Here is a 16,733-nt window from a genome sequence, read left to right as displayed (position 1 = left end):
TTGTCCATGGTTTGCACCAAGCAAACATTTCACAATTCCAGATTCTCTGTGTGATGTTGACATCTCGGGCCCATCACTCCAATATTTCCCCACAAGGCCATAAATGGATCATAAAAAAACAAAACTGTTCTGGTAAAATGGCTAGTATAAAACTGTTAACGATGGGGTTAGGGTCTTTATGAATATGCCACTATTTCAGACAGTTTTTAAGAGTAGATGGAGAAAGAGAGTAAAATGTGTGAGCGAAAGACAGAGAGCAAGAGAGACTGAGATAGAGGTCTGACATGAGCTGCATTGACATAAAAATAAGCAGCAACTGTAAGTGGTCAAACAGGTTTTTATTGTTTGTTAGATATATCTGCTTGGAAGGCACTTAAATATACTGAAAACTAATTCCATCAACACTGTCAAATATCAAAAATAAAGTGCTAAAGATTCCTTAATCCAGTGCAACCAGTCCAACAAAGTAGCAAAGTTAGAAAACTATTCACATGTACATACAAATGAACTCCCTGAGGAATAACATTTAATGCTCAATAAGATCAAACACACGTCAAACCTCAATATCACAGTGTTCTCACTACCTCTATGCCGACTCTCACTACATTGTTTGACTGAAAAATAAGGATGGGTTAAATAAGATGGCTTAACTTTACATTTCAACTTCCCCAGCATTGTACAAAGTGCACTTTGCTCTTTTTCAACGAGCAATGGAGCGATTTTGACACAGGAAATGGCTTAGAACAGCTGCAGTAACCAAAAGCCTGTCAAGCAAGTCTGAGGTAGTATGCAAGGTAGGAAACTATGGGTAGGACGTTCACATGATGCAGGAAACTGATGCAATACACTTGCAGGTTCAAAAGAATGTGTTTGTATAGTAATACGAGACTTGTGTTCAATGAATTAATCATAATTGTGTGAAAGGTTGTCTGTAGATATTCAGTGTCTGGGCTTGGGTTAATCATAAGCTTTGGGGTTCATGTTAGAAATAGGGTTAGGTTTAAAAATGGGGTCAGGGTTACATAGTCTGTAGAGATGCAGTAAATAGGCAACTGACACTTTGGTGAACATCTACTTGTTGTAATCTGATAACTGACTATGAACATCGGACTATCCAAATAAAGTGTTACCAAAAGTCCAAGAAACTGTAACTAGCATCTGGTTCTGCACTGATATTGGAGTTAGAGCGGCAAAATTAAAAACAAAGATAATTAGAAACAAACAAACAACAAACAGCCTTTGCAGCCTTCATGTAACATTCTGTTGTGCTGGTGTTTTTTGAAAGTCATGCTAAAAGTCTCCAGTTATGGAATGTTCGGTTAAACTGACAATCAATTGTTTGTGTGTATGGCACAAGGCATAGGAGGTGAGGTGTACCATGCAGTGGAGTGTAAAAGGATCATCCCAGATCCAAATTTGAGAGAAAGAGCACATCTGGCCTTTTCCACCCATGTTCCACTTAACATTCTTTTGAAAATCTGCCTTTTAACCTTTATTCGATCTACTACTAGGGCTGCACAATTAATCACGTAAGATCATAGATGCCAATTTTAATTTCCACAATCAATATAGTAGAAGGTTGGCATATTGGCCATATTGGCCAATATGCCAACATTTAATTTACATTTTCTACTGCTGTTGAAAATATTTCACACTATTGCAGTTGATATGTCAAGATGCTGATATAAAAGTGCCATAAAATCAATCGTGATCACAATTTCTAGCAAAATAATCAGGATTATCATTTCAGTCATAACTGTGCAGCCCTAGCTACTGTATTGTTATTGTACGGATACCTGGGGCTAACAGCACAGACTCATGATCACCGCAGCCATCAGACAAACCCAGGCCAGTGGGCTTGATGCCTGGCCTGCTGCGCTGCTGTCCAGCTGTAGCTGGTATTCTGCCAGGGTTCTGGTGTAGCCCATCTCCACCATCACAAAACTGTAGGTGCCCTCCTGCTCCGGACCCATGCTGTCAATCAGAAGGAGGCACTGCTGCTCCGTTGGGCAGCAGGCTGTTGCATTTCCGTTGTGATGCCAGGTATACTCAGCGTGGTGGGACGACACCAGGCACCGAAGGAAATACCTTGACTGCAAGGGAAGTGTGATGCCTCCTGCAGCTTCTCCTCCACTCCTAACAGAAGAGTGTCTAGACACTGAAAACAGAACACAAGGAGGTCTGGTTGTTGTTTGCTGGATTAGTGTTTTTACATAGATATAAGGTTTTACAGTGGAAGGATTTCAGAGGCAGATGTGTGAAACAAAAAGCTCAACAGCAATATTGCCATTTGGTAGGCAGTTTTATCCAAAGCACCTTACAGTACCATGAGTGCACACAGGGAGCGGAACCTCTAAAGCTCCCTATTTATTACCTCCAACAAGTTTTATATATTTGATGAACGCTATTTTGGATTTGCACTCTGTGTTTGCTTTCATGCTCATGTCCACAGGCGTGTCTTCTCCTGTCTGGATAAATAACACCACCAAGTTGTAGACCTGTTCTCATGGGTGGGGTCAGTGTTGTGTTAATATTAAGGGTGCTATTTTCCTGCCGGCGCCGATCAAGTGCAGTGACCGGCAAAGTAGCAATTTCATTGGGTGCAAGCAGATTTTTTTCCATCTGGGCCTGTTCGGTAATTTTGTGGCTTGCTATGACATCAGTTATGCCGAAATGGGCTGGGGAGCGCACTAGAGGGGGGTGTGGATACAAATTGGGCTTTTGATACCAAAATTGCACTTGTGCCTCTGCCTATTCAGGCCATGTCTTAGCTCAAGCGCTGATGCTCTGTGCTATTTTTGGGGCTTTAGTTGGCAAAGGCACACCCACATAGACTTCTCGAGAATCAGATAAAAACCCCTTTTATGTATGTTATGTGTGCATGTTTCACGTGTTGTACATCTAAAATATGATTAGCAGGATCAAGTTCACAGTGCTATCGCACTTGGGTGTGACCAACAGATTTTTGGTAAATTCGTGACTAGAGACAGTAGCGCAGCAGTGGCACACCTGTTGTAAAAGGCATTGTATGAGGAGGAATAAATTGTGTAGGTGTGGTAGGGGCTGGCGTCAATCATGGCCAATCAAATCAATTCCTCTCATCCCTTTTAAAATAGTGCGCTTGCTGCTGTGAGAGGCAAAGCAAATTTTTGGATGCTTTGGTGCATAGTGTGACCACCACCAAGTGTTATGCAGTAAAGTAATGCATAATCATCTTCATAGCTTACCTTTCCCATTTTTTGGCATCTTTGGGCACAAGGTGTGATTCCCTTTCTCCACATCCTGCAGTGTTCCACTGTGAAATGAAAAGTGCATTTGAGTGAGCAAGATCTACGTGTGAAGTTACAGGTGTAGTGAATGTCTTTCTATGCTGATGACTTCTGATGTTCTTGAATGAAACCACTCACAACTAACCAGAGGACTAAATAACAAAAAAAAATTTTTGGTCTCGATTTGGGCGATTTAAATCATCTGATTAAATAATTTTGTTGCAATTTTGACATCCTCAGTGCCACATTTTATATACAAAACGCCTGCCATTATTTAAATGGCCTTCTGAGTTCCTCGTTTCACTTCAAAAGTATAGAAGTAACCCGTAGTTTTTCACAAGTGTATGTAATCAGATTACACTGTTCTTTTAGATAACATTATGCAACAGTACGTATTATTCTGTTACTAGCCAACCCTGCATCTTGAGTATTTTCACCACAACAGGCATTCTAAATGAATGAAATGAAACTGAATGGTTTCAATATTTGCCTAATTCTACAGTTCTCCAATGCGATGCATGATTATACATGATTGATTTGCAGTCCCACTTGAATCTAATGTGTAGATATACAGTATTTTTCCAAAACAGGAAATTAAGTCAATTAAACAGGATTTATAACTGGAACCTGTCTTTTTCTATCCAACCTGAGGTAAACACACACACACACATACACACTGATATAAGTGCATGTCTTTGGTAACATCAGATTGCAGGGCAGACCCCCCACTTTGAACCAGCCATCTTCCTACTCCCGCCTGTCAGTGCCAGGAATCAAACCAACAACCTTTTGGTTATTAGTCAGCCTTACTACATCTAAGCCAACCTGTTGCAGTCACATTCAGCCTGTTTCTTTTATGTATCTCCTCTTGGTAGAACTCATGAACTAACAATGAAACACATTGAACTGGGGTTGTTGGGAAGACGGGCTGGTTGGACTGGAAACCACAGTAGTAGTTTAACCTCATACCGGAAATCATCATCATCATCAACCACATCACAGAAGGAGAATGTGTGTCATCTGTGAGCATGTGTAGTGCTCTGTGTGTGCAAAGTGTGTGTAGCTAAAGCTGTGTCACCCTGAGAGTGATCTAATTCTGAGCCAAGCATCCTGTTCTATATCGTATATGAATTTGAAGCAGCATAGCACTGAAAAAAGAGCATGCAATAAACCCTTCCCTGGAGAAATAAACCAGTGTATCTATGGATCCTTAATGTTAAAAAAAACCCTGAAATTTAATTTTAAATTTTTTTTCACTATGTATGACAGGTTTCTTTGTGCTGCATGTCCAGTGCAATATACACTGTATCTGCTTTACGAAACACAATAGGACTTAATGTCCCTTAATAATGAATTTCCTGGTGTCCTTTCTCTTATACTTTCCATATTTTATTTCATTAGCTATGTATCTGGAATGAACTGGTTTTGCCACCTGAAACCTACACATACCTTGTAATGGTTAAACACAACCAACAAAAACAGGAAGACAACATGAGCAAAATTGTTCTCAAAACTAAGACCGCATTTCACATAAACTCTCTTGCTTCCTGTCACAAAGGGGATGTTGCTACTTGTACTTTGTGAGAAACAGTGTGGCATCTTCCTGTTTTGTGCCATAAAGTAATCTCCCTTTGTATCATCGAGCAATCTAGCAGATTTCCTACCAAATCTGACCTGGTGGCACACAATGTAAAATGCAGTGTAGGCTGCCAATCATCTGTTCTCGATGGCCTTGTTTGTTTACAGCAATTAGACTTATGTCTCCAAATAAATATGGCAATGATTTATTGATAAATAAAATTCTACATCTAGCATCTTTAAACGGAAATGAAGAATTTCACTCCAAAACGCTCTATCTTCAAATTGAAAAATTGCTGCCTGAAATTCATTACTATAAAGCCTTACTAATTTGTGAGCTAATGTCTTGTGTTGGCTATCAACTTGACATGACATGAACATGAGCTATGAGCAGGGGTTAAAGTGGGCCGGAACGACACATAATAATGTCAAGCGAGTTCACAGGGCTGCCAACTCTCACACATTGACCGTGAGACTCACGCAATTGACATTTTTCACACGCTCTCACGCCAAGTCCATTTTCTCACACAGGGAAAAACAAATTCATAACTGATAACGTCGCGCCGCGAAAAGAGACACTGACAGCACGGACAGACAAGAAAGAGCAGCACCGCGCAGCAGCGAGTTATTCAGACCATCAGGGGGAAAGCGAGAAATATACACAAATCTATTATATTGTAATTTATTCCCATGCATGCTGCTCAGAGTAATCTCAGTCAGCGGCTCTTCTGCGTCTCTCCCTCTCCTCTCGTGCCGTGCGCACCAGGCAGGAGTGAGAGTGAGTTACTATGGTTACGGGGACGCTCTGTGTCTCTGTCACTCTGAAACTTTCTTGTGATTCCCAATAATAGGTTTTTAGGTTATTATGCCTATGCAAAATCACGAATGTAAGCACCTCAATGCTGACATCTAGGGGTTTCGAGGGTTTTTTTTTTTTGTCAAGAGGTAGAATGAAGATCTCCAAATGTAAATAGGGGGTCTTACGGTGTATGAGGGGTGCAGTGGGTGTCCTTCCAGCCGCAGTAGGGATCTCTGGCCAGGATACATTCCTCACAGTTGTCTCCATAGTGGGCACAGCTCCCCACGTCCAGCTGGACCAGTTCACTGCTGGTTCTCACATACAGCTTCCTCTGCAAGGATCCAGAGCAGGGTTAGACCGATACAAGGCACCGATATTGGCCTTTTAATAAAAACTGGATATTAGACAGTCAGTGCCGTCCAGGGGTTCTTCCCTGATCACACATACATGAAAACAGTCTGAAAAAAGTTTTAATTTTGTCAGTCAATGTAAGTTCCCTACCTTCCTTCAAAAGCACTATATTTTGCCTTCATTTTACACCATTAATCATTTTATAAGAGAGGGTGTCACTTTTTTCCCTATATGGTCTTATTTCAGAACAAATCTCTTCATATTTTAGACTTTATTTCTATATGAATAAAAGTCTTGTAGCAGGATCCCATCATAGATGTGTGTTAGTAGGGAGGACTGGGTGTGTAGGCGGTGTTGTCTGACTCACAGTGGAAGGATGAAGAATCATGTTGAGGATGTGAGCTCTGTGGCTGAAAGGTCGATACTCAGCAATGAAAAAAGCTGTGGTGTTAGTCTCCACAACCTTGTGAACTCTTCCATTCTCTGTGGGAAGGCATATAATAAGAGGCGGCTATAATGCAGTATTTAGCACTGACAAAGGAGGATGAGTAAGTGTCTAAACATTCTTATTCATACACTCACCCATCCACCCACCCAGCCACCCACCAAGCCACCCACCCAGCCACCCACCAAGCCACCCACCCAGCCACACACAGATACACACATATCCTTGTACTTCTATCCTCATGAGGACCATCCATTGACTACATTCATTCCCTCTCCCCTGACCCTAACCTTAACCTAATCCTAATTCTAACCATAGCCCTAAAACCAAGTCCTAACCATAAAACAGCCCATTGAAATGACCTCACTTCGCAAAAGTTGAAAACTCAAATAGGTTCTCACAATGATAGTACATGGAAGTACAGACATAGACACACACAGACACACACACACACACACACACACACCCTCTCTCTCTCTCCCACATATCTCATGTTTCATCATCTTATATGACTCTTCCAGCACAACCTAATATGATAAGGAATGACAGGGGTTGTAAGGAGTGGCTTGATTCACCCTGCTTTGCTTAACAGCTTTTTAACACCAACAAGACAGTAACACAAGTAATTGTGTAAATGTGCGTGAGTAAAAAAAATCCTTAACTCTTTAAAAAGGAACTGCCTATGCTATATTTGGCCAGACTGTTTGATTTCCTATAATAATACAATCTCTTCCTCTCAACAGCGGAAACTGCTCAAGAGTTCTGAGAGTTTTATTTAAAAAAAGAGCAGTCATCTAGGCCAAACTCCGAAAGAGTGTAATCACACCCACATGTGGCCTGAATTTCCTCAAAGTCATATGTGTTGAAATATAATTCTGTGAACTGCATTCTCATGAGAGATTTTCCCATAAGCTTGGCTTGGCTTGGCTAACGGACACCAAGCCACAAACCATAGCTGAAGGCCTGACACTAGGCCGTTTGGAGTTCGATCTCGATGGCAAGTCCCTTGCATGGGTTGGTGTCCTTTCCTGTGGTTTGATACCAGAAGGTTTGGGGTTGAATTCCCTGTCGAGTCATGCCAAAAACTTAATTTGGACCTGCATCCTGTCTGCTTGGCTTTCAGCTCTAAAGAGATGGACTGGGTGTAAGTGCCTGAAATGGACCGTCATCCGGTCCAAAGGGGTAAGGGTTCAATTTTGGGAGGTTTGGGCTTCAATCTCCAGCCAGGTCATACCAGACACTTGAAAAACATGGAACACAATACCTCCCTACTTGGTGTTCAGTTTAAGAAACAGACTGGATGTAAGCCACAGGGCACTAGTGTTTTGTCCAGGAGGTTGTGGGATCCATACTGGGAGGTATGGAAGCTGAGTCATACCAAAGAAGATTTCTCAGATTTCAGATTTAGAAGATGTGGCTTTGGTCTAATCCATTTCTTTGGGGCTGGCTTCCTGTCAAGTATGGTGTAATGGTACAAGCATAAACCGTTTCATGCCACAGAAACAGGAGACAAGCAAGGGCCTGTGGGCCATCTCAGCTCAAACAAGTCTTACTTACATAGCCAGAGGCTGGAGGTTTCTAGTGTCTGGCTGATCATTTCTTAATCTACACGTTTCACTGCTCCCTCTCTGCCACTGCAACCCTTACTGTATGCCACACTGCTCAAAATGCCCATGGTGATATAATGCTGAGAGAATAAATGTGGAGTGATAAGTGTAGTCTATGGTCCATGGTATGTCTTGCACTTTCCACATGGACTGAATGCGAGGTCCTGTTCCCTGTAAGCCTCTGTTGTTCAGTCCTGTGCCACGGAGGAGTCTGCAGGTTTTCATTCCAACCACTACTGCTTTCACTGATTAGTTCGTCCTGCTCTGGCTGAAGGTGCTAATCAATGAAATCAGCTGCTGTAGTGTTTGGATGGAGTGAAAACCTGCAGACTCTCCCATGGCTTAGGGGAAATATTGCCTGTATACCAGGCAACCAGTATGCAGGGCTGTAGTACTCTAGGCCTGTCGCAGTCTTGAGTCCCATCTCAAGCCTTTTTTGACTCTGACTTGTCTTGGTCTCAGCCACTATTGGATGTTGACTCAACTTTTTCCTGCCAATCTGAAACTTTTTTTTATAAAATAGGTAATTTAATTGGTGTGTGGTTTATTTTCCCCAGCATTACAAACCATTTAAGGGATTTCAACATGAGTATGTAATGTTCCTCAAACTTCTATGCATTCAGTTCCTATGGATTGATTAACTGGCTATTGAAGGGTATTACAGAGTGCAATTGCAGATAGATCTACATATCTGTTCATGCTTAAGAAACTCCTTAATAATTATTTTTAAATCTGGAAAGACATGTACTCTGTTAATTTTGCTCTTGGTCTTGACCCCTTTTGGACCTGGTCTTGAGTCAAACTCGACTGGGCTATCTAATTATGTTACTATGTTATTTTCCATGATGTTCCGCCACTGGTTTAACCCCCCAAAAAACAAGAAAAATCATGCACAATCACTGTAGTTGGTGGATAAAGTTACTCTGATTCACCTTCTCACCTTGCTTGAGTCATATCACTTCAGCAGAGTGTAACATTACTCACCTAAGGATAGAAACAGCATTGTGTGCTGATTCCTCTTGTTCTGGAAACTGTCTGTGCAGATGTGAGTGTAGTGGTGGTGACTAACGAGGAGTGGACCGGAGTTCTTCAGAGGCAGGACTCTGCCCTCCATCTCTGAGTTCTTGTGTACTATCCTCAGGACATCAGAAGGAAGCTTTGTGCTGTCCACCACACACTGAAGAAAGAAGGGAAGGTCAGACGTTTCAAGTTAAAGCATATTTGGTTGCACACCAGTACAAGAGTGGTAGAGACATGAATCTGTCTCTCTCACCAGACAAAAATCATTTATCTGCTTTTTTCAGGAATGAATAAAGAATGCAATTCCTCATTGATTCCCATGTATTTTGGAAATAATACAATGGTTTTTTTTTACCAGGTTTCAGAGGCCCAATGGATATGAAACTCACTCAGCACATGAAATGAATGTTGACATCGGCATTCAAATAAGACCAAAATTGCGGTAATGTGGTATTTTCATGACAGCAGCGATGTCTTTAAAACTGCTGAAGATCATGCAAATGGTGTAATTTGAAAACTGTGTGTTAAGTTTTCGGGAGAAAATGCTAGGTCATGTTCACTGAGCAAAGGTCTTGCTTCCTCTAAAATGTTGATTTGATAGACAATAGCCCCAGTAATATTCACTATTCAATAGTGAGTACTTTCAATAGTTATGCCATGAGTCATGAGTGGTTCTATTTTTTCATTTTGGACAAATTACTATGACACGTACCGTCCCAGGCCTTGGGTCATTTGGGATGCCCGTGCCGTACCCCTTGAATGTGGATTGCGTGAAGATGTTGTCAATATCCTCTATTGTATAGATGCACACAGCACTCATCCCCCTGTAGAGAGACACAAAGGGTCAGTCTATACAGAGCTGTTTCACATCTTGTTGTAGCCGTCTGCAACAGAGACAGCAGGAAACTCAGCAAAGATTTTGGCCATGCTGGCAGAAAGACAGCAGCACAGCTCAGATGTGAGAGCTGAAATTAGAAAGAGGAACTGAACTTGGTTAATACAGGATGTTCTACCGCAGAGGAAGCAAAAGCAACACACTCTACAGACTCAAAACACTCATCTGTTCAAACAGAGACCCTTAGAGTTGAATTGAAAAGTAAATTTCCAAAATACAATTCATCAATGTTGACTGATGGTGTGATTCCCCAGACCAGCTGGGAAAAGTGTGGACTTTTCCTCGCTAAATAAAAATCCAGTATCTCAGTTGTCAACCAAAGATTGAAGTTAACCAGCATCCTTTACAAAGACTCTTAATTTGTTTTAATTTTGTGCTATCCATCTTTTCTAAGAGTCTCTGTTGTTCAAATGGCAGATGTCTCATTTTGGAACAAAACTTCTGAAAAGAAATGGAAAATAGGAGCATACTACTCACAAACCAGCAAAACTATGAAAGACAAGTCAACCAGGCAGTGCCCTGTAATCACTTCCCATCCTCTTTATGGTTTATAGTTACAGATTTTTGTTTTTTTTACCGTTTTTTAATTGAAGTAAAAGTTTACCGTACAGTGCCTTGTTAGTGCTTCAACAGGTAGACATAACAAGTGACTCTGCTATTTGAGTACTTTAAACATCTGCACTTTTATTTCTCCTCGACTAATTGTCTAACTAACTGTCTGACTAACTATCTGTTCCTGCTTTTACATCAAGACACGAGTTAAAAGTACTTTGAGGTTTGCCAATTAGCAGTAAAAAAAAAAAAAAAGTCACAGTCACAGTCATTTACCTTGCACACTTGTGACTGCCTTTCATCATATGATCATATGATTCAAAAGGGACCATCCCAAAACCTTGGGCTGATAATTCTGCTCATCAAATCATTCCAAGAACTGTTTCTACTTGACATTGATAATGGAGTCCTACCATTCATTTCTGAAGAGTGCGTATACCCTGGTGTCCTGCCACTGGTCTGCATGTAAGGCAGCCACATCCACCAGCTCAGAGTAGTGCTGTCTGCTGTCGGGGTCTCCGCAGAAGAGCCTGGCGTTCAGCTGGGACGTCCACACAAACTGCAGGTAGTTCTTGGGCCCGCCATGATCTGCCTGGAAGCCGAGGAGGATCGGCGGGTTAGAGTTGGCTCTCTATTCTGCCTTCATTCTGTCTACAGCTGTTATTCTGCGCACACTATCCATCACTTGTCATTCATACATTCAACATGTTCTCATGTGGCAATTGTTGGTGCATATGTTTGAATAATCCCCATTGCTATATTCTTGTTTATATAAAAATGTTGGGGTTTCTATGTACATTTTCTTTTGTTTTTTGCTTATGTCATAACCCAGTTTCCCCACAGAGATCAGTAAAGTTTCATCTTATCTTAGCTCAAAACTCAAACGCTGTGATGTGACGTAAATCAGATGGTCTGATAGACGAGAATACACTGGATAAGACAGACAGATACATAAATAGTGTTGTATAATATATAAATAATATTGGTAGATAGATAGGGGTAGAAATAGACAGTGGAATATACAGTGATTGTTTTTATGGCCCTTACCATGCAAACCTGGGCCACGAAAGGCAGCCACATATCGCTGTCAATGGCTAAATCTGTGTTTTTCTCCTTATAGAAGGCATATACTTTGTCCTGCAGTGGATCCTCTCTCCCTCTGCTGAGCACCAAACCCACATACTGCTGTTCTGCAGACAGAAAAAACACAGGGGATAGTTTCCATAGCCTTAGGAGGTAGACAGATTAAACATAACTGCAAAATAGCCAACTCTTTGATGGCTATTGTCATTAATCAAGCATGGGTTGAAATCTGCTGCCATAACACTGACAAGGTTGCGGCAACAATAAAATTGTCTTATGAGGCAGGGTATCTGTAGGTTTCAGAAAAACAAATTTACGACTTTGAAGAGCTTTTTAAAACCCAAAATAAAGAAGCAAAGTTGGCCTATTTCTGTTTGAACACAGCTGATGAAAGTGGGGCGGTATAAGAAAGAGAACAAATTAATTGTTATATAAAGCAGATATGATGGAAAAACAGCATGCAAAACATGTTTTTTATACCCTTTCCGTGGTTCGCTGGTCTGACTCGTTTCTCCCCAAACTTGTGGATGCCAACAGAGTCCTGAGCTCCGGAGTGAGTGATGTAGAGGTCTGCATGTCCTGCGGACTCTGGAAAGACAAAACAAAAAAAATTACCTGTGATGATGTGGTGTCACATTAGCAGAAAAAACACAATAATGACTTTCAGACATTCCTACAGTACAGATTACATCTTCTTTCCAGACACCAGTCTGTCCTGTTCTACCACTGACAGCATTAAAAAGTGCCACACACAAAAAGTGCTGAATCAAGTCATAATAGCGAAATAAAAACTCGAGCGCTCCCATCTCTTTGGTATAAAGCATCACAGACCAGTGTGCTGTGTGCAGTTTACTGATGTCACCTTACAGGATTGGTGTTGACTTACTGTTGTCTAGTGCAGCTTTAATCTGTATCTCTGATCACAGTCCAGGCTGTGTTTTGGAAGACATACTACAGGGAGAACTGATAAAGCAGAAACTTTCTAGAAGTCACACTCTGTAGTTGAGCTGCTCAGTGGCAAACACTAAAGTACTGTGGTTGCACGGTGTAGCTCCATGGTGTGAATGTGTCAAACTGTGTGAATGTGATGCAGAGCAGCAGTGCTAAAGAAAGCAAAAGCCTTAAATACAGATATAGGCAGACTTCTAGACAGGATTGCAGTACTCTGGTGAAACAGGTAAAGCAGAAATTCAAATATGCATCAGAAAAGAAACATTATATCTGTACAGGCGCTCACCAATAAGGACAGACGGTTCGCCTTCCTTCATGCTTGTCTTTATGTTTGCCATGTGTTCAGAGGGAGTGCACAAAGATGACGGCTCTGATATATTCTGCAAGGAAATAAGTCTGTTAATCCAAATGACCAACAACAGCCAAAATAGTAGTATTGACAGCGCACACTTGTAATTACAACTCCTTTATTATTATTTAGCCTATATTTAGCTAGGCAGGTCACTTGGAAACTTTCCTATTTACAAGGCAGACATGGACACTCTGGTTTCTAAACATTCCTGCAAGTAATAATCCGTGACATTTTCATATAAATAAATGTCCATATGGCCAATGCTGATTGATATTGCACAAAAAATATTCAATCTATATCCAGTTCATGAAAACCTTTGCATTTACTGTTCTAGACACCTGGTGTGTGGTAGTTCTTTCCTGGGAAAAATGCTCTGACGCAGAGGAAGTGATGTCTTTTACATGTACCCAGAAGAAGAACTGGGTAGTTAGCATGAGCAGTGGCACCATGGCTGAACAGACAGAGAACAGAGCGCCACCTACAGAAACTCAAACCACATCAACATAAAGTCCAAGGAAAAGAAGTCACAGTACTGGACACACTGTTTGATTGACAGGTGATTACCACTTTAAGTCACTGCTCTTGTTAGATCTAAGAGCAGTGAGTAATAGTTATGGCTCTGCTGTCTCCTACCATATTACAGCAACTTGTTTCCTTGCCATCAGTTCCGCACAGGAACAGCTGGTTGGCCTTGTTCCTCTTGTGAAGCACAGTGATGTTGTAATGACATGCCTGAAGAACAAAAGCAAACATTTAGGTTACATGTCATGTATTCAGCTGAAGCTCACATCCGGGGTAGGTCACAGTGAGTGCAACAGTAGAATAACAAAACAACAAAGATTCAACCATCACTCATGATCAGATCCAACTGTACTGTCCTTGTCTCTATTAAATCACCTTCGTAAGATACTCACTCGTGATGTGGCATCACTGGTGCATACCTCCCACAACACCTTCCTTTCCACAGGAGACTGTAAAGAAAAATATAAAAGTCTGTCACTTTTCTCCATATCATTATGGATTTACGACATCTGTAGTTTGATTGCAAACACTTGATGTTTGCCTCCCAAGATGGTCGCAGTAAAGTAATGAACTCCTAATCATTTCCAAAAACTGTTAGAATCATTGTTCAGCAAATTGGAACTTCAATGTATTGACATTCCATATCAGGCATATGGATCAGGAGCAGAATAGCAATCACTTTGTTCTCCGAGTACGATAAATGTACAGGAATTTGTGTCAGAGAAATTTGTGCAGACACATTTTGCCAAGTTACACAGTACCACAGCACATACGCACAACAGGACCTCACATACAGCGCAATCTACAAATACACATACATTCAGCATTCAGTAATACAACATACCTGCATACATACAGTACAGTACCTTGTGAAGGTTTTGAAAGTCGACAGAGTGAAGGTGTCTTTGTCCTGCAGCTGTGACAGTGTCCGGCTGTCCTTCCTGGAGAATCTGTATGGGCGTTCCATGTCCAGGTAAACGTAACCTTTTGAACGCTTTCTCTAAAACAAAAAGGCGTGTGAATGATACATTTTGCCTGTGCAAGACACAAATACAAATCTGTTGGTGGAAGGACACTACTAAGAGCAAAACTGACACTCTGGATAAAGATACAATGAGAATGTGGCTGTGAAAAACCTTGATACAGCATTTGCACAGTAGCCTATAAAAGTCTGTGGGACGCTCACTTTGGCCAAACTAACAGCTATCTAAAGATTACAAATGCGTTCCAAAAAGTTTAAAAAGGAGATGGGGAAAAAAACAGGTATAAAATCTGGAGCTGTGATTTTTGTGATTTTGTGGACCTGCATGCTTGTCTGAGTTTTTATTTCCAAGTCAACTTTATTCTAAAGTATTGCTTTCAGTTCTGAAGAAGAGGATGTACCATATCTCCAGATAATTCCCATCATTGAAACATTACCGTTACCCTTTTTTTCCTTTTTGTCTAAAATTTGACTAGAAGTTCTCTGGTTTCAGGTTTTGTTGGAGTTGTTCATGTTCACAATATTGATTGGAGTGTCCCATAGGAATTACATATGAAGTCTTAAATTTAGTGGCCTTTCCCTATTAAGTTGAACCCCTGATTCTGATCCTTCTCCTCCTCCTCTTCACTTCTTCCTTCCTTCCCTCCTCCTCTCTTCATCCCCTTCTCCACTCCACATTAATTCCAAATATTCAAATTTAGAAGATCACGGAGGAGAAGCCACTTCACCTCTCAATTCAGTTTTTACCTTCTTCTCAGAGCACATAGATATTGAAAAACTGTCTGCAGCTACTTTGTTGGCGTACTATTGGTGTGGTTAGTATGTTGATATATTGGGTTGGGTTGCATAATGTTCCTAACCCTCCTTGTACCCGGATCCTATTGGATCATTCCCCAGATGGTTGAATATTTTGTATTCTTTTTTCTATGTCTTTGTTCATGTTTATATGTTTTTATGTATTGCTTACATTTATATTTATCCTTCCATACTGTTTTGATAAGTACGCTATAAATAAAGGTTATTTTTGTTTTCATTATTAATTTTACACCATTGGACCCACAGTCCCGCATGTGTACATATACACTTGTATTGACAGTCACAACAATCACAATAATAACAGTTTAATGTTGAGGTCTGCTCTGCCAGCTTCAGCACAGAGATCAGCAGCCTGATTCCCATCCTCAACCTCAATAATTATAAGGGACATTTTACAGCTGACCTCAGGTCACTGTCTGCTTCTGCTCTGACCCCTCCATAACAAGAAAATACACACTACAGTTTCCGATGATTATTGGAATATTAATACTGATTTATTGACATACATGTACATGTAAGCAGCATTTTAAAGTTGTCAACGTGAAGCTAATCTTAACAATTTAGCTATACTTTTGGGTAGTCTAATCTATAACAATGCTATTTTATAGTTATTTATAAAGATGATCAAATGCTTTAAATATAAAATATTGATCTGAAAAGTAACTAGTAACTAGCTGTGAAATAAATGTAATGGAGTAAAAAGTACAATATTTCCCTCTAAAATGTAGTGGAGTATAAGTACAAAGTAGCATAAAATGGAAATACTCAAGTAAAGTACAAGTACCTCAAAATTGTACTTAAGTACAGTACTTGAGTAAATGTACTTAGTTACTTTCCACCACTGCCTATCACCATCATATCTCTATGGCATCACTACAAAATTCAATATAATATCCCTACAGGGAATATAAATGAACTAGCTGTATGAATGAACTATCTAAATTATAAACTATGTTAATTACATAAATATAATTAACTATGAGACTACTGTTGTTCTTTAGGGGTTGAAAGCTGGCCAATATAGCCTACTGACATGCTGTCCACTCTTCACTGCCAATAGTCCACTTTGCTGATTAAACTGCATTGCAGAACTGACAGCTACCAGTCTGTTTACCACAGCCCGTGTCCAGAACGAATTGAACACTTTAGGCTGACCAAAAAACAAAACTAAACAAAAACTTCACATTCCTCAAACATCAGAAAACATTTAAAAATGTTCACCTCATTTCTACATGACACGTTCATCGCGATGTTAATTGTAGGCTACTATTTAATGTTTCAATTTATTTGTCTTGGAGGAAAAGAAGCAAATATATCTTACCTCTGTCTGTAAATGTTATCCTTGGTAAATGCGTAGAGTTCGCCTCTGACAAATTGACGAGGCATGACAACAAGAAATGTATGTTTAACAATAAATGCAGCATTCTCCTATATGTTGCTAGATCCGATATCATCACTTTAGTCATCTAAACTCTTACAGCGAGGCTTGTGTTCCTCCAGCCGCTTATTGC

General features: G+C 40.5%; 1 protein-coding gene across 1 annotated transcript; it reads right to left on the bottom strand.

The window, feature by feature from the left end:
- Window positions 1-326: 326 nt before the first annotated feature.
- LOC139657759 (semaphorin-7A-like) lies at window positions 327-16,733 on the bottom strand. The gene is made up of 14 exons (XM_071535699.1): window positions 16,544-16,733; window positions 14,291-14,424; window positions 13,817-13,873; window positions 13,536-13,634; window positions 12,837-12,930; window positions 12,080-12,187; window positions 11,564-11,706; window positions 10,930-11,108; window positions 9,782-9,893; window positions 9,034-9,226; window positions 6,365-6,480; window positions 5,832-5,977; window positions 3,228-3,295; window positions 327-2,158 (listed from the first exon to the last, which is right to left on the bottom strand). The coding sequence occupies exons 1-14, from the start codon at window positions 16,686-16,688 to the stop codon at window positions 1,803-1,805; spliced, it is 1,950 nt and encodes a 649-aa protein (XP_071391800.1). The 5' UTR covers window positions 16,689-16,733; the 3' UTR covers window positions 327-1,802.

The sequence above is a fragment of the Centroberyx affinis genome, unplaced genomic scaffold (genome assembly GCF_046629955.1).
Source record: "Centroberyx affinis isolate AG114_WGS23_722 - 3 ecotype Tasmania unplaced genomic scaffold, CSIRO-AGI_Caff_v1 ptg002750l_1, whole genome shotgun sequence".
Lineage (NCBI taxonomy): Eukaryota > Metazoa > Chordata > Actinopteri > Beryciformes > Berycidae > Centroberyx > Centroberyx affinis.
Note: the sequence above shows the minus strand (reverse complement) of the source record. Positions and strands in the feature narration are given on the sequence as shown.

Bases quoted from the DNA above. Each gene is read 5' to 3' on its own strand.
- LOC139657759 (XM_071535699.1), bottom strand. From the start codon at position 16,688: ATGACTAAAGTGATGATATCGGATCTAGCAACATATAGGAGAATGCTG. The intron at 9,227-9,781 runs GTACGTGTCATA...TTCTTTCTTCAG, and splicing joins ATGACCCAAGGCCTGGGACG to TGTGTGGTGGACAGCACAAA. The intron at 2,159-3,227 runs GTAAGCTATGAA...TTCTGTTTTCAG, and splicing joins GATGCCAAAAAATGGGAAAG to TGTCTAGACACTCTTCTGTT.